Here is a 25,135-nt window from a genome sequence, read left to right on the forward strand (position 1 = left end):
TACTTAATTGCAGTCAACAATAATACAGAAGGTAAAGGTGGAAACCTGAAAAATTCTGATGTTCATATTTCATTGATAGCAAAGGAAGGAAGGAAATGTATATATGGCTCTCTCAGCCTTTCCTCATCAGAGGCATGCTCCAGATCCTTCATCTTGGCTCCCACTTTACCCACTCCAGGAGCTCCGGGTCTCCCTCCCGGGTCCTGAGGAGCCCAGAACTGGATCCAGCACTGCAGGCACACTCATCTCACTGGGACTGAGAGGAGGGGCAGGATCACCTCCCTGCCCTGCTGACACTGCTGTCCCCAAGGCACCCCAGGCTACCCTTGGCCTTCCTGGCCACAAGGGCACACACAGAGGAGCTGTGCCACTGATGCCTTCTCCTCTAGAAAATGTATAAGGGAACAAGAACAGGCAGCACCCCTCCCTCCTGCATCCCCAGTGAATACCTTTGGGAATGCTGGCAGAGAACACCTGTCTGATTAGAGCACATATTCACAAGAGGCAGGTGAAGGAGGTTTACTGCAATGATGGGTACTGGATTTAAGATTTCTGCAGAGTAGGTTGGAAGGGCTTCTATTCACAGGCAAAAGCCAAGGCAGAGGAGCACAGCAAGCAGCACAATTGTAGAGCTGAGCTGCAGCACAGCTGGCCACGAGTGTCAAGGCTGTGCTGAACCTATTTTATGCAATTATGCCTCATTTTAGACTTTTCTGTCATTTTATTGGTTCTGCCCCTTGGTTAATATACTTGCTGAAGAGGGTAAATTTGCTCATGCAAAAGCTACTGAAGATAATACAATAATTATTAACTATGGAAACATAGCATTGAAAAGGTATATTGGCTGGAAATTGAAGACAATACAGTTTAAACAGAAAAGATGCAAATTTCTAGTAGCCAATATGTTTAAATACAGAGTAAATAACTAAAGAATATGAGAGACTATTAAAAGAACTTCTTAATTCAATTTTTTTTTAATAGACACAGTCTGGAAGATGAATCTCTATGTAAAATCTCATGGACTGGTTTCGCACGTAGTATATGAACATACTTTTCCTTTCTGACCTTGAAGTCAAGGATTCTGTGGGAAATTAAAAAAAAAAAAATATTGAACTCCCCTATAATGCCAGTTTGTCTGAGATGAATTTTCAACCCCAGTTTCCTCAAATCAGTATCAATCCTGCTTGGTCCCCCTCCCTCACACAGATATAATTTAAATATATTTAAGAAATTTCTGAGAGCAGTGTTTAAGCATGAAGTTAAGCAAAATACTGAAGCTATTTATTGTCCAGACAAGAAGAACTCTTACTATGAACAGTTAATGTATTTAATCTGTAAACATTGCTTGGGGCACAAGGTACAGACACTGATTAGGAGCTTGCAGAGGAGCCACACAATGCTACTCCAGTGGAAGAAAAATTAGCATTTTTCTTTTTCAGAAAATACAGTTTTATTATCTGAATGACAGTTTCAGGAATGAATCTGATATAAACACAAAAGAAAGAATCACTGATAAAGTAGATTGACACTATGATAATAAAAGCAGGAAAGAACAATTTGCCTTTTATGTTGATTCATGTATACACACATGACAATGCACAAGCAGGTAGAGATATGGATTTTACAGGGGGTTTTTGTAGTAACAAAGATGGAATCAAATTAATTAAATTCCAAAATTAAGAACCTTCCTCTGATTTCTATTCTGTAACTGAGGAGTAACTGAGGTCAGAGGGGCAATAAGCTTGAGTATCACAATCTGGTCAAAACAGAAGAAGAGGATTTCTTGAGATAATATTAAAATACACTCATAAATATAATAAATGTTCCTTACAATATTAAAGGTCAAAATGAAAATATTCTTCTCTATTATCTTTGTTTGGAAACATTGACATTTTTTCCACAAACAAGATTATCTGTGCATTGAAACTATTGTTTTATAGTTTTATGGCTGCAATTCCTTTGCTTTGGAGGAACAGAACTTGTTTTTTAGCCACTCAAAATTTTCCTGGGATACTGGAATGAAAATAGGTATAAAACTGTATCTTGCAGTGTATTTTTATTTACACTTAGTTCCTGTTATGTTTGTAAAATATAAACATTTTATAGACAAGGTATTTCTACAGTTCCAGAAAGACATAAAGTTGCCAGGCTTTTGCTAGACAGCTCTCATGTTCTTGCTCTCCCATGTACTACAAAAGATGAGCCTCAGTTTAACAACAAAATGTACTGCACACTGCTTTGTGTAAAAAATTCTGACCACATTCACAAATTCACTATGTGCAGTTCCATAATGGTGTCAGTCAGGCTGGAAAATAACTGAAGATGGAATGACTGTACATCATCCATTTTTCTGGTGCTGCTTTTCAGCAGGAGAGGCTTTTATTTTTTTGTTTTAATTCACAGACCTCAATTCCTAAACCCAAAGGCTTCTGGCACTGGCTGCTAACAAGTCACTCGTAGAAACTGGTCATCTTTATCAGTTAATCCAACTTGGTTTTCAGGTTTACACTGAAGAGTAATTTTCCAATGCCAATAAGGTTTTTTTTTTCACATTAGTAGCACTGACACATAATTTGACATGAAGTACAGTACAGAGAAACACATAAAATCCTGGAATAATAATTTTCAAGTTTAACACACTTGACAACGTGGCCTTACCTGATATGTGATATTTTCACTTTTTACACACTAAATTATGAAGGTACAAGAAAATGTCATCCCATGTAGAGGATTATGTGAGGATTGATGCAGTCAGTTCTCCAGGCTGGAGAACCCAAATTAACTGGGAGGCTGTTATGGTGCATCTGGACCCTGTCTCCTGCTCTCCCCCTCCCTGTTACCATAACAAAGTCAGTTTCTGAAAGGCCATATTGGGAGGTGGAAACAAGAGCTCTCAAATGTGTTATATTTTTAAAAATTAATGATTTGTATCTCCCTATGGAAATGCTAGATTGTGACAAGCAGTTTTTCAAGAGCTGAATCCTGGAAGGACTCCAGACTGAGGTCACTGGTTTTTTGCAAATAGCAGCCTGCAAAACTGGGAGCTATTTTACCGTCTATGGAACTGAAAAATGTATCTATCTTGGCAATTTTTTTCTTATTCAACTTTTTGACCTTATTCCTTCTTTTCTGTTGAAAATTATCACATGTACATATGCAGACACATTTCTTTCCAGGGACTTTTTCCACCAGACAGTAAGAGTTATTTTTTAGTGAGAATTACATTTGAAAGTATTTTTTTTGTCAGCTATTAATTATTAATAAAAGAAAACTGATTTTAGGAATCAACCATTTCTTTTACTTCTGCTTTATCCCTCCAGAGTATCCTTCTAAATACCTTCATTCCAAACACTAGAAAATACAAAGATGTAAATTGTAGCCATATCCAAGGGATTTGCAGAACTCTCTGGAAACATGGGCTGAAACAGGAATAAGCAACTGCACTAAGAAACTAAAGAGCAATATTACACATAAGACTGAACAGATGCCATTATCCTGTAGTGCTGATGAACCAGCTAAAAGCAACACCAGGTTATTTATTTCTGATACCATAATATATTCTGGTTAAAAACAAAACAAATCAAACAAGTTTAGGGGATATGCTTAAGCATGTCCTTGTACTCTGTATCAGCTATTTCCTCAGGAAGGGTCTCAAGGGCTCTGGAGGTGCCACTGGTTGCCCATTTCTAGTGGCACTGATGCCACCATGCCAGCTGCCCATTTCTGGTGGCAATTTCTGGCCATTTCTAGTGGCACTGATGCCACCATGCCAGCTTTCCCCCTTGACCTTCCTTTTGCTCTCAGCCTCTGCCTTGTGCCAAGAAAGGTCAGAGGACAGATGTGACAGGGACACAGCTCTGAGAAAAGGGAACAGAAACGAGCTGCCACGGAAATGCCAAAGGGCTGGGCTGCCTTACTGAAGACGGGCAGGGAGGAATGGAGGATGGCAGTAGGTTACAGGTACCTGAAGCTACACGTTGTAATTTTAATTAAGGTCATACTGAGAGTCAGTGCCATAGAAATGTAACACCAATAGCAGTGGTGTAGGACATTAAATATGTCCTACATCTTTATAAAAATGTAATAGAGAAGATGTATGGTCAGAAATTTCAATTTTTTTTTTTTTTTCTAAACAGATTCCTGACAGTGGAAAAGCTGCTGTGATATCCTATTTTCTTAGTCAGTAGCCTTAGGTGTAGATTACTGTGTGGTTAACTTCGAATATAACCCCTATGTTTCTTTAAAGCAAAACAAAAATAACCCAAACTCTAATGTAGTTCTGAAAAACTGTGAAGACTGTAATAACTTTAAAAAAATTAGTTTTCTTTCAGACTTTAATTACTCACTGCTGCAGATGTGCAGGCATTAAGAGATAACAAATAATTATAGCAGATTTACCGTGTATGCCAAGGTTGTTCTCTGGAGGGTTGGTGGTTTATATTTTCTAATGTCACCACAGATCAAAGGAAAATGTTTCACTGTCTTCCACAGTGTAAGACATTGCATATGGAAATCAGATCGTACAAGTTACTGTTGTGGAGCAATGTTCTCTACCATAAACAACTAAAGTCATGTAAGAGCTGCGTTAGGAGAGTTTTTTTAGCACACAGTTGCTGAGAATTTCTGGCTGAGGGCATGGTTATTGAATTAACTCCAAATCAAATCTCTGTCCACAGATTAACAATCCCTTAAACCCCAAAAAGCCACGAAGCATGAGCATACTCATTACTCATACTGAACAACAAAAAAAAGAGTATAAAACCAAAAAAGAGTAGCAACTTCCACAGCATCATTGGCATTAGCCCAAGACTCTGGGTGTCCAGACTGCAGTGTACTACTGAAAATGGACATATATCATACATTCCCTTGGAGAATGAACAGAAGTTTCTGGACAGCTATGCACAAGAACGTAAAATTTGGTGGGTGGTTGGTTGATGATTTATGATCATGGTTTGTATTTTTGTTCGGTTTTTTGGCGGGTAGTTCTGGGGTTAATTCTATGTTTGTTTGGGGGTGGTTATGGAGTGATGATGACAGTTGATTATTGATTTTGATACTAGGGAATATAGAGGAAGGTTAATTGAAATTGTACTGATGACAAATGATTTGGACAATGTAGGGATATATGGTTTAATTATTTGATAAAATAAAAGTCAAGATAAAAAAATGAATGCGTAAAATGGAATTTAAATATTAGTCCATAGTAAATGATAATGATGGTACATCCTGCTTCCTGAAGCATTCACCTCTCACCTTTAGGAAGGTGAATGCTTCAGATTGAGCATAAGCTCACTGTGTGAAGGCAGATGTATGAAGGGTGGGGAACAAGAAGGAGCAGGACCAGCAGGGTAGAGGCCTGACACAGAGGGGCTGGAGGTACAGGAGAAGCAGTGATATGAGAGAGAGGAGCCAACTGATGTTTGAGGCACACACTCCAGAGAGGCAGTCAATCCTCAATCAGCTACAGGTGAATAAACCCCAGCTCTGGACTACACACAAGACAGGAAAGAAGCTGTACAGCAGCTCCAGTAAAGAACTTCCTTAGGCCAGATAGACTTAAGTAAGGCACACAGAGCATGGTGTGAACACAGCTGTGTGATTTCTGATTTCTGGGGCCAGCTCAGCACTACAGAGCCTTCCAGGACTACTCTGAGTTAATGAGATCTGATGAGTCTCACCTGGCTGAATACAAAACACTTACCTGCATCTGCTCCCCAGCTTTATCTCATTTAAAAGAGCTGCAGCGAGCCTGCCTGTGATGGAGACACACCCACAATATTGCAGCACTACAACATCTGTGTGTGTATGTGTGTGCACAGGAGAGAAGGAGGTCAGAGTCAAGGCTCTATTGCTGCATATTCTGTGTAATTTTCTTTGAAAAATCACAGTGGGTTTGGAAAAACTTCATGGAGCAGCCTGAGGACATCTGTACAAACTGACCATAATTTAATCTTGCATGTATTTCCTACTATTCTTGTTGGAAGAATATTTTCAGATATTTGTTCACTATTTCAACCTCAAGGTCACTGCTTAGTTAGGCTATTGTTCAGAATTCGCTGTTACCAATCCTTCTAACCACCTGATAATTTATTTTGATTTATTTTGATGGTGGTCTTCATTATGTCTTCTACCAGGAAAGAAATATGTGTACCTAAAATGTAGATATGTATGCACACATGCTCACACACATTTATACATACAGGCAATATAAAACAATAGCCAATATTTGGATAAGGACTACAACCATCACAGAGAGTCTAAACATATTTTTTTACTACTATCCACAGTATTTGTTATCCCCTTATGGAAACAAGAGTTTCAAATCTGTAGCTCATTTCTCTTCAGTAATGTTATACAAGGTGGAGATTATTCTTGCAGATGCCATAAAGTCTGTAAACTTCTTTTGCTTCAATATTTTTACCCGAACAGAATAAAGCAGTTACTGAAACTTTTGAAGTGAGCCTGAAAAATGGTTTGTTCCAGCACTAATACTTATGTTAACAGCTTCAGGGCAGAAGGTCTCTGTGTGAAAGACAATAAACAAACACTGCTAACTTTGTTATTGGTGTGACATCGTTCTTATCTAACTCAATATGAATTCTGATGTGACAGCTCATGAATTTCAGCTATAATACTCAGGAACTGGCTCAAGAAACCTTGTGGGTATTAGTAGTTATATCTAAGGACCTGCAATGGATGAATATACCTCTCCTTTGAAAGAAGCATAGAAAACTACCCAGGAAATTCTAGGTGAATTTTTCCTCTCTCATTTTTAGAACATATGATTAAACAACCTTTGAGAAGGGAAAATAGTAACAAGTAACACAGCCAACCATTTATCAAGAGTAAATAATAACAGGGCAACTGCATTTCTCTTCATCCAGAGCTGTAAGATTTATCAAAAGTGAACCATAGGTAGAAGTTGTGCCTGATGCCCACAGCAAGGATTCCAATACTGCCTAGGTGATGTCACCAGAAGCAGGAAATTTGAATGTAAGTGGAAATGAAACTGATGGGGAAAAAACCCCATAACTTGAATACGCTCCATAGGAAGGCAATATCAAGTGAAGCTACACACAGACTTGTCCTATGTCTGATATTAATCACTATCATTGGCTGATGGAACAGAGCATAGATTTTTATATTCACAATGATGCAAAAAACCAACCAGCAGCAAGCATGTGAGAAAAGGAATTCAATTAAAAGCAATCTCAAAGAAACCTGAGAAATCAGTAAGTCCAAGGCATTAAAATAACTAGCTGGAAAACTGGATTAGCATTGGAATGGGTTGCAAATGGCTGGACAGATGGTCACTAATCTAGAAAGAGGGGTAGAGATTTTAAGGAGCAGGATTTGTTTAGTCTAGAGAAAACTGAACTGAAGTACCACCCTTCAAGTATATGAGGTTATTGCTGAGAGAGAGTAAACTGTTCTCAATTTTCATTGTGGTCACATAATTGACTTAAATTGAATCAGGGGACATTAAGGATGGAAACAAACATCTTTTGACTGCCGAGGATTGCTAAGTGGTGGGAAAAGAATTCTGCAAAGATACAGAGAACAAAAAATCTTATGGAGCAGATTAGTCAGAAATTGGTCAGAAATAATCTGTCTAGTTGATCTTGCCTGATACAAAAATCTGGACTGCAAAGAATTTCAAATCTCCTTCAAGACTTTTTTAGTATACTTACCATTCCTTTGCGAAAAGAAAAACCAAAACAAAAACCTATAAATATCAGCACAGAGAATAAATAGAACCCTGTGCTAATTTGTAGCCTCATTTTCTATAGAACTTTTAATGTTGGTTCGAATAAAAGCACGGTCATCTACATTTCTTAGCGCTAATACTCTTTCAGCTTTTATTTTGATTACTTGATAACAATGAAGAAAGACAGAATGGGAAGGATGGGAAACAGTACCTGGAGACTGTCTAAAATAAGACTGCCAATAATAAGAACATTTACTAAGTTATTTCTTCCTCAAAGTTATCTCAGATATTAAAATTGGCCTATCTTTTGCATTGTCATTTCTTTGTAGTATGATATTTTTTATGGAATGACAGTGCAAAATGGCAGGCTAGCACTTAATTTTCTCTATTTTTAATTCTGTTAAAAATGCTGGCCTCAATTTCTTAGCTAAGGCATGAAGAGCTTGTTTTACTTTAGCTGACATAATTTCTCAGAAGTTTGGTGACAGAATAATAGTAAAGTGTGCACTGTAACATACAGATGCAAATAATACAGGAAAGAAAGGCTGTGTTGGTGTTGGAATCCTATTATATACCAAAAAGTACTTCAAAATAAGACAAGACTAATAACCTAATCTAAAAAACAACCCAGAGATTATATTCCAGGCCTGAAGAATGAGATGGGTCTGTAATCAGGAGTGACACAACCTGCCTGTGAGGAGGGAAATCTGTGAGGGCAGAAAGTGTGACCATTGCACAGCCTCAATCCTACAGCTCCAGCACTGGGATTTGAAATTGGTGTCCCACAGCTGCCTTAGCTTTTTGTTAAAGAAGCTTCTTTAAAGATATAAACCCTATGTAAAGGGGCTTTTTTATAAAATCCTTCAGGAAAAAGTTTTAGGAAACCTGATGATGTCACATAAAATGAAAATTTTACTCCAAATGTGTATTTAATTTAAAGACAGAAGAGAGTGGGCAGGAGTATGCTGCATTATTGCAGTAGAAACTGCTTTAGAACAGAAAAAAAGTATTTATTTTCATAGCAGGTACTGGCTATATAGAGCTCGCTCATAGGACGTTGTGAGGGCCAAAAGAATCAGAAGTTTCAGAGAGGGATTAGGCAACTTCAGGGACAATAGGGTGAAAAACAGATGCTACAGGGACTCCTGATGGCCCAAATCCAAGAGCTGAGGATGCTGTTGATGGGGCAGTACAAGGGTAACATTCAGCAGAAGGCAGCCAGGCTGATACATCCTCCCTGCTCAACCTGCCCTAATGTCACCACCAGAGACATTTTCATGGGTTAGACAGAAGAATGATGGTTTGACTCAGTAAAGCATTATGCTCTCAAGTGTGATAAAACCCTCTTTTAGTCACATTTAAAACCTAATTGTTCTTGTATTTATTATAGCTCCATGAAATACAAATTCTGTAACCTAAAATACTGAAATATCTGTTGCAAATAGATGCAAAATATTTATTAAGAGCAATGCTGTACTCATTCAAATTTATGCTAAATCCTATGTAAGATTTTTTTTTATTTCTAAATTATAGGGAAATCTGTAGTGTTATAAATAAATATTCTTTTAGTAGTAAACAGGAAGAGTTTGTTTTGTTACTATGTTGGCATAATATATTATTTATATTACTAATACATATTTTCTAGATGCTGCTAAGAAGAGTCTCTAAACACTTGACTTTTAGATAAATCAAGGAATTAAAAAAAAATAGTAAACACAATACTTATTAAAATGCTTTCCATGACTGCATCATATTCCAATTATTTAGTCATCACAAATTTCCACTGAAGTGAGAAAATCTGAAAATATTGGCAAGATTGAGACAACATGAATGGTTCATCTGAGAATTCAACTGCATCTCCCTTTAGGGAGAAAAAGGGCATAAATTCCCGATGTCTGAAGAGATTTCTCCCAACTACAGCCAGGGGGAAAGGAGATCACATCCTGAGTCCCTGAACCATGTTGCAGTTGCAGCCCTTCTCAGGCAGAGCAATAAAATTCTGCTCCTCACTCAGCCAGTGTGGCTTGGAACTTTGCAACACAGACCAAACCCACTGAATCAAAATCACTGATAATGCACAGGACAAGCTTCAAGGACTACAGATTTCATAGAGCATGTTCCACAGAAGAAAAAAGCATGTAACAAGTAAGGAAAGGCTGAAAATAGGTAACTCTTTTCACCTGGCTCTTACACAGAGTGGCCTATAATCAGCCTTCTCATATATATTTTCCCTAAATATTCAATACTGAATACTTAGTGATGTTTCTTACAAGCAAAATACTAATTTCTTTCTGACCCACTCAAACTAAGATCTCTGTCTTGGGAAGGACATGCACATTCTCTTATTAATAGACTTTGTTACTCCTGTTCATCTTTCCCGGGCTGTGCAAAGAAGCCATTATCACCAAATTACAGTCTACAAAATGCATGGAATAAAAACTAAGGTGATTTGGATGGAGAGAATACAACACATTATATCCACAATGTATGTTGAAAGCTTTATTAAACAAAGTTGTAGGGAAAGTCACATATCTTCTTCCTCTCTTGGCTGTCACTTTATCTATTTCATATGCTCCATTACCTCTGCACAAGCCCAGGAGGTGTTTGCACGTAATAGCATTTCATTCTTGATTGAATTTACACTGAATGTTGCCTGCCTATTATGCATACATATGATTCTGCATTTTATCACCCCTAAAAACATATTGTGAACCCCATGCAATAATTTGGGAAACATCCCTTGCAATCACATCTTTAAAAAGGCTATTTTTAGCTTCCACAGATCCAGAGACACTTTATTATATTCAAGAAATCTTTCTGCAAATGTTATCCCTGAAAGGGACATAATTATGATGCATTGTGCATGTTGTCATTTTGAAACTGTGCACCAAAGTAGCCATTGCAAGTAGATTAATGTCAGAACAGATAACAGTCTCGTCTCTGATGGCCAAATGGTCTGGAAGTCTGAGATAACCCATCTAACATTTCAGTAGCAGGAAACAAACAATCATTTTTGCTATGATCTGCCCCAATTTTGTGTCTATGAATAAGAATTACAAATGATTTTTTCATTACTCAGTGAGATATGCTAGGAATTTGTATTGTGGCTAAAATATGATCAAAACAATTAATGCATGTTAGGTATGTTGGGTTTTCTCGAACAGAATCTACAGTGTCTAAATAATATTTAAAAGGATATGAAGATGGGATCCCTGCCCTGCACAGTTTGCAAGCTTCTTCCTTAAGAACTCATGTAAAAAGTGTCCATAGATTATGGTTTATTGACAGGTATCAATGGTAAATGAGAATAAAGCAGAAAAGATGGCAAGGATAATAAAAATCTCTGCATTTGGGTGATTTAATTTGATGTGTGATTTGTTACACATTTTAAACCAGCGAAATTTCAAGTTTGTTCTGAGGAATATACTTTCTTTCCTTTTTGTACATATTATGGTCAGCAACACACAGTCTGTAAGAGTGAACAAAAATATCTGGGAACATCTTTTTAACATCCTGCCTTCTCCCGTCCCCTCCTTTTCCTGTAAAATGCTGTACACACAGTCTTGTCTCTTCTATTCACTTATTAAAATAACAAAAAAAGAGAAAAAGAAAAAAAGAAAAAAAAAAAAAGAAAAACCCTTCTACATCTTCATGGACAATTCCAAAGTAGTGAGTTTTTTCTGAATTGTAAATTGTAATTTAGTTAATATGCTTCAAAATATTACTCTTTTCTCTCCCATAGAAGTGTAAATTCAACCAGATTTCTGTTATGGAGATCTTAATTTTAAATAATGTTTTCAGATTCTTTTTTGCATCATTATTTCAAATGATTGAGTAGTTTGCATTAAACCATAGCAAATTAAGAAAGTGAAGTTTAAACATTAAGAATTACTATATAGAATAAGATCAGTCTCCTAGATGTCCTCATCAAACACAAATGGACTGACATACACAGATGTCTGCCTTTTTAGAGATATTTAAGACCAATGGAATAATTTAATTGAGAGAACTGGATATTAACAAATACTACAAAGTACACCAGAATATTTCAGAATTGTAACAGAGTATTTTCCTGGATCATCGGTTATGTGCCAAACAGAATTGTGGCTGAATCTGTTAAAAAACTCTCTTACATTTCTCAAGTAATTTCTCATGAAAAGCAGCTTTCCACATGGATATGGACACTTAACTTTATCTAAAAGCCTCTAAAAATGAAAGTTCTTATAAACATAATAGAAATTGTTCTGAGAAAGTATAGTCATATTATAGTAAGCATAGTTATTTCCATCTCTCATTGCCTGAACTTTACTTCAGTGCAGACCATAAAATTAGAACTGAAAACTAGCTTTAACATTTAACCTCTATGGTGCTTAGCAGTTATTTCTGAATTGTTTCAATGAACCTCTTCCCAATTTGATTTTCTTTTTCTTTCCCTGCCCAGAGCAGCAGACAAGCAGCAGACGGGAGGAGCACCAGCAGACAGAGCACTGGCAGCAGGTTGCTGCCCAGGAACAGTTTGTCATGGTCAACCCTTGCAGGGCCTGGCATCCTCTGTGCTGTGTTACCTTCCTAACAGTGCATCCCTCACAGGCAAAATTCAAATTAATTTGGAAAAGAAAGGAAAAAAATAGCTACAGAGGCAGATTGAAATGAAGTCAGAATGTCTCCAAAGAGAAGCATCAGTTGCAAAGCACTAAAAGATGATCATTTTCTGCTGAGTATTGTTAAAAAGTGCTTGTTTTCACATTATTTTTAATAATCCATTACAATTCTTTTGAAGTACAGGGAACTGGAAATGAGTCCTGCTGTTCATTCTTCTCTTTCTGAGACAGTATTAAAAAAATAATCTGCTATTTATATGGATTTTGTGCTGAAAATGATAATTACAATGAAAAAGTATTATTATGCAATGGCAGTAGAAGGAAAGAGGGTTCAAAATGAAAATATAAATGGTGATTTACCCATCATTCAAAACAAGATGATGAATCATTTATCCTATATATTGTTTAATAGCATCCCTGAGGACCAACTCTACAGCAAAGCCTAACAATGATCACATAACCCATGGAATTGAGAAATGGGCATACAATGAAACATGAAGTCAAGAGAACACATTTCCTGTGAACCCTAGAGTGGAAAAGTCCCAATTTTCTCATAATAAGAACTAAATGCTTTGTATTCTATGCTAAGAGGTCTCCAAAGGCTGTCCTGTTATTTTAATTAAGATTTGTGATTTTAAGATTGGCTAATGAAAGAATTTCAAAGAAATTGGATAATGAGCACCCAAGGAAATGAAAAGTCACATGCACATTTGCCTTAGATTCCACTTACAATTCTGGCTTCTGTATAAACCATTCTAATTACTAGAGACATACAAAATTATTAAATTCATACAAAACCCATCATAATTAAGTAAAATAGATTAATCACACCTTGATAAGAAATATTGGGAAACAAAATTAATAAAAACATAGACACTAATAAACAAAATGAACTAACATGACTGAATAGAAGTTTAAATATGAAAAATATTCCTTAATCTCAGTATATTTGGCTAGAAAGAGTCAAAGAAAGATACTTGTAAGATATCCTTCTCAGAAGGCAGGTGATGTTTGACCTAAATACTTCTGCAGTCTAGCAGGAAGAGGAGGAGATGGGGGAGGGAAACATGGTGATATTAAATTTGCATATACTAATCTAGATAAAAAACAAGAGCATTTCTATGTTACAAATTTTTCTCCTTCTCTGAATTTTTTGCACTTCACCAAAACAGACCTTTATACAACTGTGTCTTAGAGAAGACAAACTAAGAGTCTTGCAAACTTTTCCAATTCAAGAATTACATTGGTTTTCCTACCCTTTCCTCTCCACCTACATTTAATCCATCTTTCTTGTCTTCTCTTAACCATAATCACAAGACAAGAGACAATTTCACCTTTCTGGCTCAGCTCGAAACAATGATCTAAATCCTGGCTAAAATTGGCTGAAAGTTTTTTCATCCAAGCTGAAATTACCTGGTTGAAATTACTTGCAATTACCTGGTTGAAAGGTTTTTTCATCCACATGCACCTTATCAGTACTATAATTTAAATGTACAAAATACCACTATTTTTTTCTGTGAACCCTCCTGTCTGTAAATCAGTCATATCAACAGTGTCTGTTGTGGATTATATGTCAGGTTTGTGTAGGTCTGGAACATTTAGTACAGGAACACAGAAGTGATATTTTTGGATCCATAACCTCAGGCCAAATATATATATTACAGTCACTGACCAGAAGGGCCGCTTGGTTCAGCCCCAGTTCAGATTCTGCTGCCTCTAAAGAACTCCCCCTTGTAAAAAAGTGCATAGGAAATCCTCTTTAGTAAATAAATACTAAATTTAGTTGGTTTGTTTTTTTGTTGTTGTTTTGTTTTGTTTTGTTTGTTTTGGTTTTGCCTCTAAATTAGTCAAGGAATACAAAATACAAATGGCTGAGGGAGTTGATTTTATCAACTGTCTCACAGCACTTTGATGCCAAGCTTTCACAGTTGTCACCTAGTGAGCACAGATATAATGTAGTTCCCTAGCATCAGTGTTGTTTTTTATCACATGCCTCAATGACAGGTCCAGGTGGGGAAGAAGCCCCACCCAAAATCACACTACCCACAAAAAAGCTAATAGTTTTTATGTGTTCTGATGTACCATCATTTCTTTGCAAAACACAACCACCCTGTCAGGTCTGAATACCACATCTGAATGACATTATAGGAGTGCGCTACATATACCAGTTTTCATCAGAAATATTATGCCATATGGACCACATATGAAGGAGTAGAAGGATTTATAATAACATTTTAAAATGTTATCAGTGTTGATCCCAATGCACAGCAGGAATTTAAGACACACTGATTAAATAGAAGAAAGGAAAATGGTCAAACATATGTCAAAAGGTTGGACATTTACCCTGAGATATCACCACTCATCATGCCACCTTCAAAGCTGTCTGTTTGAATAAAAGATTCCATGACATATGCAGCGAGACATAACTGGCAACTTGCAATAGCCCAAAAACCATCATTCTTCCCACAAAGAGGAAAATGCTTAAATTCACCTTCTGCTTATTATTTCTTCCTTGCTTTATGGTCAAAAAACATAACAGATATTTCTCTGAACATGAAGGAAAAATAAAACAGGGTATTTGTGTTACCTTAGAACCATTTTTTCCTAAGATATCAAAACCAGCTTCTCCTCTAATTAGAAACAACTGCTGATCCTAATGTTTTGTTTCTCACAGAAGGAAAGTGTCAAGCTGTTCTGTTAAAACATCAAAAAGAAGCCACTTTGAGTATCAAAATACAGCTTTTCACTTTACCACTGCTAATATTAGAATGTTATTTTCTTGTAGTTTTGTTTTGTGGGATTTGGTTCGGGTTTTTTTAATACGAAAATCAAATTAAACTAAAACTTAGAACTGTGGCCTTCAGGGGTGACAAAAGAAATGGATAGAGGAAAGAGAGATAAATTAGGGAGTTTTTCAGTGTCCCAATGGAGTAAAATCAGTGCCTTTGGTCTGGATATCCAGAAGCTTATTCATGCTAACAAATGGTGGGGACTGGCTGTTCCATATTACAGGAAAAATGCTTGGTTTGCAGGGTTGTGCCAGGAATCCTGCTGGGGACAATCAGAGTTGCTTCATTCCCAGTGGAATGTTCTGGCTCTTTCCAGCAGAAAACTGCTCCTCCACAGGGTGGAGATGAGTGAGACTAAATGGAGGTAGGTATCTATACCTGAGCCTGTGTATTGAGAGCGAGAATCCATTCCAGGAAACAATCCCCCTCACCTCACTGCATGAAAGCCAGGGTGAATTCCATTTTTAACAATTCATCTGGAGAATCTGACAAATCCAGAAGCATGAAAAAGGAACTTGGGAACTGGCTGAAGTGACTAAATCTCACGTATGAATCTCATATTTGGCTGGAGAAAATCCTTCCTGTAGGCAGAAAGCCCCTGACAATTAGGAGTGCCATGGGGAGCAGTTAAATTGATCTTTTAGCTCAGTAAGAAAAATGGTCCACAGAAGCAGCAGAATACAGTTCTGAGATTGATTTGTTACCTTGCTTATTGTATCAGCTGGCTACAGAGACAGATGAGAGCCTGGAGAAATGGCCCACACTTACTAAAAAACCAGGGTTTTTTTAATTAACTACTCCTTCAGCACTTGATTACATGGAGAGCTGAATTCTCTGTTTCAATTCAGGAAAATACTTTAATGTCTCTTTCTTGAGAAAAACTGTCCTATTGCTTTTAGTAGTACTTTTGTATTTTAAGCTGCATGTGCATTCAACCATTTTCTAGGATCTCATTGCAGTCTTAACTTAAAAAATTAATATTCTATTTACACTGTAAATTTTCGGTCAGCAAATATTTTTTAAAATTTCATTTTTGCAGTAATGAAGGATATTAAACAAAACAAATTCTACTTCTATTTTATCTATATCAAACAAAAGAAAAAATAAACATAAAACCCTATCCCCCACCATCCCCAACTAGTGAAAGGAAAAGAGAGTCTTGAAGTGCTAGAATCTAAGGCTTCTTCAATACGTTGCACATCATTAAGAAATGTTAGATGAGCTAGACAAAACCAGATATTTTGACCTCATCTTCTGCATACAAAATTCAATTTAGTAGTCACAAAAGGAGGATATGTTGAAGAAAAGATGAGCCAAAGGGGAATCCAGGCAGCAGAAAGCAGACCATGTTCCACAAAGGTGAAGAAGGTGGAGCAAGGGAAACAAATTCCAAGCATAGTGTTCCTCTCTCCTCCCTTAGTATCAGCTTCACAAGATGCAGTTCTATCCCCCACAATTTCACTGCCTTCCCAGAACCAAAGGAACTTACTGTTTATTTACCTTAAATCTAGTGACACCACACAGCTAGTGGTGGCACATGAAAAAAATAAATTGTGTATGATGGTTAGGGAATAGAGAATATTTTTCAAGAAATGGGTGCTCCTGAATAAAAATATGCCTTTAAGCCTCTCTTACAGTGTTTTTAAATTTTTTTCCTTTCACTTGTAAGCAGTTCTACATAGCACAAAATGTAAATGTTGCACTGGAGTGAGTTAAGATGTTTGTCTCCTTACATTTGAGTAAAGTACTTATTTGAGCGGTTTTATTACTTAATGTGAGTGTTATAAAACAATATGTACATGTAAATCAACTGAGAACTCTCCATGAGAGCTTCTCTAAGTGCAAAAAAATTGTCATAGAATTCTACTGGGAAAAGAGAAAATGGAATTCCAAGAAATGTGCTTACTGCAGTAGAGTTAAGTTACTAGAAACTACTTATTATAAAGCTTATACTGCATTTTTTAAAAGCTAGTGACATTTTTTTAAACAATCCCTTCATGAAAAAGGATGATAATGACACTGCTGGCTGTTCTGCCTCAGGAGGGAATTGTCCATCTGCTAGCAAAACCCCAAACCTATATCATTATTGGATGTGTTTATGGAAGTATCAGAACACCCTTGGCACGTTGGGAAACCAATAGGGCAGATTTCAAGATCGCAGATTTTTTTAGTTTAAATTCTGGGGTCATTTTCTTTTCCACATAAAAGAACTGTGTTTCAAGATCAGCTTCATTAGGGAGGTCTGCTGGGATTTTATGTTTTTATTTTCTTACAGAAGAAAACTTATTTCTTGAAGAGGAGAACCATCTCCTCACACATTAAATGAGCAAATATACAATTGTTGCCCCTAGTTTTAATTTGCATTTTATGATTACAACTAGATTAGAATTTTATACATTGCATCATTATTTAGAAACAAGCTGCTTTTCTATTTCCCACAATGTCTGAATAAAACCAGGTCCACTCATATATTTTCTTGTTACTACTTCTAATAATATATATCAATATTGGTACAAAACTAAAGCCCCCTAAAATTTGTGTAACTGTCTTAGCAGATCCTCAGAACTATTTAGAACTAAAAAAAAGTGTCTGAATTTTAAGAAGACTTCTCCAGTCCTTAAAGCAAGCCACAACTGAGGTGGCAGGCTTACAAAGCAGGAAATAAGGCCATGATTTCCCTCATTTAAAGCATGTTTCATTGACAAGGTATAGGACACAGAATCCACATTTGAGAACAGCATTTATATATAATGACAGAATAATTTTTCTTGGAAGTCATCTTTGCAGATAATTTTGCTCAGCTGCTGCTCAGATGTTGCCAAATTCAGAGTCACATCTAGAGGTCACACAAGGCCCTATGCAGCTTTGTGATGAATATCTCCAAGGATGGAGAATCCTTGGCACCTCTGGACAGCTTGTTCCAATGTATCATTATGTTCATCATGCACATTTTTTCTCATAATATTCCATCAGAATTCCTTTTGCTGCAGCATGTGTCTGTTGACTCTCATGCTTCTGCTGGGAACCTTTGAGAAGAGTGTGGCTCTATCTTCTCTGCAGACTCTGCAGACTCCCATCTCACGGCTGCAGAGAGCAAGCAGCCTGTCCTGGGCTCTGTCCAGGCTGAGCAAGCCCAGTTCAGCCCCTCCTCGTTTATCAAGTCTCTCTTTAGCAAGTGCTCTCCTGCCCCTGACCACATGGCTGGCTCCTCACTGGACTGCCTGCATGTCTTTCCTGCACACTGGGCAGCCCAAACCAGACACACAAATCCAGATGCTTCCCACAGGTTGATTAAAGAGGAATGATCCCTTCCCTCAGCATGTTGGTGAGGGCTGTGTTGAATTCAGCCCAGAATCTAGTTATGCATTTTTATGCTGGCTGGGCACACACAGAACTCATGAGGGTTTGGGGAGTTCTTACACTTTCCAGCACAGCAGGATTTTCCCATGTCCCTGTGGGCAGCACACAACTGTAAAACTTTCAGTTTTCCGTGCCCATGGTTTGAACTTTCCATGGTGCATTTGTAGAGGACCTCATGCAGCAGGGTCTCTGAACTGCACATACTGGTGGAATAAAAGCACAAAATGAAAGCATGATTTAGATCAAAAAAGTAGATCAAGTAAGATCCGGTGTTGATGGAATAGGTCATTTATACTTATAACATAGATCTGACTCAGAGATTAAAAAAAAAATTGCTAATGAAATAATGCAACCCTAATGAAAAGCTGATACTTTCTAATACTCAACATATTGAGGCAAAAAAACCTGAGTTGCTACACACTTATCCTTTCCCTCCTGAGAAAGATGCCAGTTTTATTCATCATGATAATTTATTTTTGTCCAGAATTGGAAAAAAAACCCCCTCAAATTATTTCAAAATAGACCAATAAAAGCAAAAAGAGGAATGTTATCTTTAGGTACAACTGTTATATTGTTTTTGTTTGGATGTTGATCTACAGCTTGAAAACTGAAAACTAATTGAAAAATGATGAAAGTAACTCCTTTACTTCAATGAGTTTAGAATCAGATCCTTAGAGGTACAACTTTTATGCATGTCCTAGTAATTAACATAATAGAGAAATAAAGAAATAGCTGTTAATCATACTCCAAAAGACAGTATTTAGACTTTTTTTTTTACTGTTGCAGAAAACAAATATACTCTGTAACACACAGTAATGAGCTGGCCAAGCTAGTTTAAAATATCAGCTGTCTTTTTGTTCAACAAAGTATTAAAAAACCAGTCTCCTGACACATATTCTATATCCCTTGAGGTCCAATTTTCCAACTAATAGATCTTTTTTTCTTCCCTTTCCCTTTAAAGTTTCAGATTTCCAGGCCCTCTAGAGCATCCTACTGCATTTTCTAACCTTTAGAAAGAAACTGGAAGGATGATAGGCATTTTTTCATTTTCCTCTATTCTGCAAAAAAGTAAAACCATTTCAGGACCACAAATCTCGTAATTTTAAATTATTAATAATAAATTAATATATTTAGAAATCTGTTCATTTATTAATTTTCTTATTCATTTCAGAAACCGAAAGCAGATTTCCTGTACTTTCATAAATTAATTTCAGAAGTCCAACAGCACTGACAGCATAAAAGAATTGCACTAGATATCCCATATTAAATACAACAACAATAACACTCTGAAATACATAACAAAATAATGATAGTGTCCCCTGAGCAGTTATATCCTATGGCAAATTTCCTAGAGGTAAGTGAGGTTTTGCACAACCTTTAACCCATAAAGTCATCTGTAGGGTTATGGTATCAGAGAGGATGCACAAAAATGTCAGTGAGACATCCAACATGCTGCAGAATCAGTTTCAGCACCAGCCCTGCTTTATCAAGGTAGTTTATCCTGGTCCAACAGTGACACAAGGAATGTCTGCAGTTGTGTATTCATGTGAAGAAAGAAGACCCTACAAGATTTGAAAACAACGCTCAAAGCATCATGCCAGCACAGAGAAAGGGATGGGGAAGTATGCTCTTGAAATTTGACTCAGAAAGAGTGAATGTAAATTCTCAACTTACTGGCACCACACTTGGACTCTGGAGTAACAAAATTTTCCCTTTAAGTACATCACAGGAAATGGAAATGTTCAGATCCAAGTGTAAAAATCTTCTGTTATGGTCTTTTACAGTACATTATCTGGGGATGCATGGACCTTTTCATGCATTTGTCACTAAAATGAAACTTCTGCAAAATTCTGTAGACCTTAAAGTACACTAGCCAAAAGGGTGAAGACTCCACCTTGCCTACAGCTCACCCTTCTAACATCAGTTATATGGACATAGCAAAAGCCTCTGTCTGTAACTACAACTTCTCATTCAACATAAGCACATTTAGAGTACACTGATTCACACCCAGAAATGCAGAACTGCAAATTTTAATTTGGAACTAACGGTTGATTCTGTAATAACAGGATATAAGTCTGGAAAACTATATTTATATTTCCACAAAAATGGATGTTGGAACACAGATTGGACAGAAAACTTCCCATTCTTCTGATCCATGTTGATATTAATTGTAAGGTTGCACATGAAAATGCACATTTAAGTTGTATAGTAAAATGCATGATATGTAACCATAGGAAAGGATAGATAAAAGATACTCAGACAAGAGAAACATAAGTTAAGCCCACTCTTTTTTCTGCAGTCTATAAACAAATATTTTTCCTTAACTGTTATTTTACTATCCATCATCTGCAACAGATTCTCTATAGAAAGATCAATTACAATTAAAAGTGAAAACATTTCCTCATTCTAGTTTTGTTTACTTCTCCAACTGACAGATAATCAAACCCACCTTTCTTTGAATAGTGACAAATTAATTAGACAGAAATAAATTCTCTACATCTTTTTGGTTGACTACTCTGGGATGACACAAATCATCCATCTGAAAGAGTCTTTTCCTCTTTGCATAAAAGTCTCAATAACTAGGTTGGTCTCATTCTAATAAATACTTTTTCTTTTCAGATTAGTCCCCTCTACTGTACTTAAAAGTGATGATTCAGCCTATTCAACTCTTAGAATCAAGGACTAAAAACACGCATAGAAAATTGTAGTCTCACACATATAATACTTATTATAATACCTTTTACTAATTAAAATCTATGTTCATCCAGTGCAATAAAGAAGGCATGCTTTCAACTATCTATGTTTCAAAAAATTTGGATGGACAGCATACCTTGGAAAAATCCATGGATATAATTCAAAATTTAAGGAGATTATAGTACCTGATCTCTTTGAACAGCATTGTTAATTAACCTCAAGCTTTGCACAGCCTCCATGATTCACTACTTTCAATAGAAATCTATTCCTGTTGCAAAATACGATGCCAAAGCAGAATTTCTGAGCAAGGGCTTGTTGGCATCTTAAGTAAGGTTTCCATTTTTCTAAAATGTAGCAAAATGGAGTTCATAATCCTGTTCATCACAATTTTGTCTTTTATGAAGAACCCCCACCTGATCCTCAAATATAAATGATGTTGAATTTTTTGAAGCAAGGACAGTGAACTGAAGCAACTGGGTAAACCACAGTTCATTGAGTTCCTCATCTCCCTACATCATGGCATATTATACAGCCATGAACTTTCCCATGAACTTTATTTGCATTATTTCTCATCTAAAGAAAAAACATGAGTCTTGTCAGCCTGCCAAGGCATCTTCAAGCTCATGAGAAAAATATAATAATTTTCATTTAATGAAAGCACAGATGACATTAATGCTAGTATTAAATATCTTTACTTCACACTTTTTAGTATCTTGTAGTTTAATTATATAGAGTTTAACAAGATATACACAATCATAGATGACTAAAATAGGTAATGCATTTGTTTGAAGTATACCACGCATTTGACTGAGAGATTAACTGTAGATATTAGAAATGAGCAGTCATTATGTTACTCTTTCAGTACACTACTTTTACTATATATTATGTGCACCACTTTGGAGAATTTAATTTGTATTTTTTCTTTCATTAAGGGGAAGCTGCTGCTAAAATAAGTCTTTTTTAAAAATAGTTGTCTTTTTTGAGTTTTATTATCCTATAATTAACCCGTGTATGTGCTATTCACACAAGAGCGCCAATTCACTGAGATCAGCTCCAAGAAAAGTTCAAGTGAGGGCTAATGATGTCTTAAACTTTTATAGAGGAAAAATATGGCAAAGCTAGTGGCTGTGATCCTTTATACAATCAGATTGAAGAGAACTTAACCAAAATGACCTCAGAGATGGAGCTTCAACAACATTACAGGCTGCTGTGAAAGAAAGGACAACCTAAGGTCACTCATTTTTACCTGAATGATTTGGAAAATGGCCTGTTACATACACTGCCAGGTTATGGGATTTCTTTCATTTTAAAATGTTTGCTCTGACATTGCAATTTACTATTAGAAATGTGGCTCTCTGCTTTGAATGAAATATGAAATGGAAACAAAACCCAAAACCAGTAAGGGTTTGATAACACAACAACAGGATGAGCTGTTTGAAGCATTCAAAATTCTAGGTGAGCAGCTAGAGATGTTTTATAGTGAAACAGCTTTCTTTAAGCATTTATCTCTGTAATGATGCATTTTTATAAGGGAAGTATTTGGCTGTGTTCAGATGGTATTTTACAGCTAAGTCTAAGAACTGACTTTAAAAAAATCAGGTCAATCTACAAGGATGGAACTTTCATTAAATCTTACTGAGGTACCTGTAAAGATGCAATAAACTCTCCAAATAAACCACGATGCAGTGTGGTGACTTCCAATGACTTTTAAATTACAGCCACAGGAAAAATATCCCTGTAATCTTCTATGGAATGCACAGATCAGGGGAGGGTAAGCGCTACTTTTGGATTTCCAACTTAGATCATATCTGGCGTGACTTTTCGGATTAGTCAAGCACCCACACGTCCAACTTCATCAGCTCACAGACTGCTGCAGACACTCCACTCATTACAAAGCAGAGTCAGTTTTTTGGGGTTTTTTTTTGAGAAACCTAAAAATTTTTTGTCAGCTTTGAAAAAAATTGCCCATCCTAATCTCAACTAATAATGCAGTGATAGATTTACAAGAAGAATGGAATATTTCATGGCATTCATTTCCATGTATTAAGTGATATTAAGATGATCATTGGAGAAGAGGGAGACAGCTAACAGAACTGCAGTCTATATATAGACTTTGGTTCTTCCATTTCATCAGAGAATATATTAAATGTCACATTCTGTTGCACAGCCAATTAGAGAGGTAAGCATGACAAAAAAGAGTTTTCCTGCTGGTTTTGTTACCAGCACAGCATGCTATCAAAAAAAGAGACAGGGCTACCCAGCCAGGAACAGACTGCAGTAGTGTTAAAATATTTTAGCCCTGAACTAAGATAAAATGCAAATTCAAAGCAGTTAATTTTAAAACATACATAATATTAACTGAGATTCTGAAGAGTTAATAATTTGATCTCATATTTAAGTAAAACACATCTGCAGAAGGAAGCAAACTAAGGATTTTGCCTGACAGAATAAAATGCTAAACTGAGGTATAAGTAAGAAAACTGAAAAATGCTGAACAAAGTATTTGACAATATAAAATTTTAAAACCAAAATTATTCTGAAAATCTCTAAAAGATTAAGTTTGGCCATCAACATTTCCAAATGACATAACAACTATTTTAACCTAATGCCCTGTGCAGATGGCACTGGAATTATCACTTATATCCATTCTGTTTTAAGGGTATTTTAATTAATGAAGCAGTATGTAATTCTACTTAGCAAATATAATCATCATTAATCAAGATGAAACTAACATGTTCATCATACAGAAGGTAAAGCCAGCCAAATTTCTCAAAAATAGTTTAAAGCACTGGGGGGGGAAAGGAAGTAAAAGAAAATCAGCAAAAACAATCCCATGAGACATCAGCATATTTTCTTTAAAATGTCTCAGTACAGAGCCTCAATAAAATGGATACATTTTTTTTGCCCTCTATTTCTAGTTTAAGCAAAGAGAAGAATGTCAATATCTTCCTTACGATAAATCAGATTTTTTTTTATGAGGAGGAAGATTATGAGAAAAAACAACAGAATCTTATAATTGGGAATCCTAAACTCAGTTTAGAATTGAACTGAATGGAAATTTAGCACTGAAAAGTTCTGTGCAGGGAAGGCAATTCTTTTATATTGAACAATGGTAAATCTAGAAGGCAGGTAATTACTTTAGAGCTGTATAATACAAAATTACTTGTATTGCTACAGAGTAGCTAAAATTTAGCCTTTTTTTCTCCTAAAACATGTATTTCCTTGTTTTTCTGTGTTTTCAAAGGTAGGTGATGCAGCGATGCAGTTTTGCTGACAAAACAATTGCATTAATGAGCTGCTCTTTTTGTTAAGACAACTGAGGAGCCTTTGATAAACTGAGAGCAGCATGTAAGGCTCTCAGAAAGTTATTAAGAAGTAACATAAGAAAAGGTGTGAAACAGTGTCGTCTTCTTCCTGCCAACCTGGAGCTTACTATGCAATTCCTTTATTCTCAAGAAGTTTATATTTCAACCATTGGTTTGCATACTCTTACAGCACAAGCAACAGAAACATAGAGAGATCTGCTTCAAATACCAGAGAAAGTAGTAAATACTTTTTATTTTCTCCTCAATTTATTATCTAAACATTTCATCCAATAATTGTGTTCATGGGATAAAGTAGCTGAAGTGACAACTACATGTATTGCAGCCTATCATCTCTCCTGCGCTCCTTGTTGAAAGGATTTAATACAGAACAAAGATCATGAGGCTTTCAACTTGAAAAATCAGTGTTTCTCATACCTTTTGTTTGATGATCATGTCGTTGATGTCATCAAGATCACCTACTTTCACTCTCTGAGATTTTATCTCTCGATCCAGTCGAGAAAGCCAGTCAGTGAGTTCTGCCCATGCCTTATTGAAGTCAGCCAAGGCTGGAACCTCCAAAAGCACAGAAGATGGCATTTCTGGTTTGAAGGTGGTGGTTTCCTTGGTTACCCTGGTTTGTGTATCCACAGCAACAGTTTCACCAGGAGTTACTGAAAT

At 36.3% G+C, this 25,135-nt stretch overlaps 1 protein-coding gene across 1 annotated transcript in view; it reads right to left on the bottom strand.

The window, feature by feature from the left end:
• The window catches only part of DMD (dystrophin), a 1,043,539-nt gene that overhangs the window by 297,152 nt on the left and 721,252 nt on the right, over positions 1–25,135 (bottom strand). The window contains 1 exon segment of the mRNA XM_058043463.1: positions 24,893–25,128. Within this exon segment, the coding sequence (XP_057899446.1) occupies positions 24,893–25,128 (236 nt within the window).

The sequence above is a fragment of the Melospiza georgiana genome, chromosome 2 (assembly GCF_028018845.1).
Source record: "Melospiza georgiana isolate bMelGeo1 chromosome 2, bMelGeo1.pri, whole genome shotgun sequence".
Taxonomy (NCBI): Eukaryota; Metazoa; Chordata; class Aves; order Passeriformes; family Passerellidae; genus Melospiza; species Melospiza georgiana.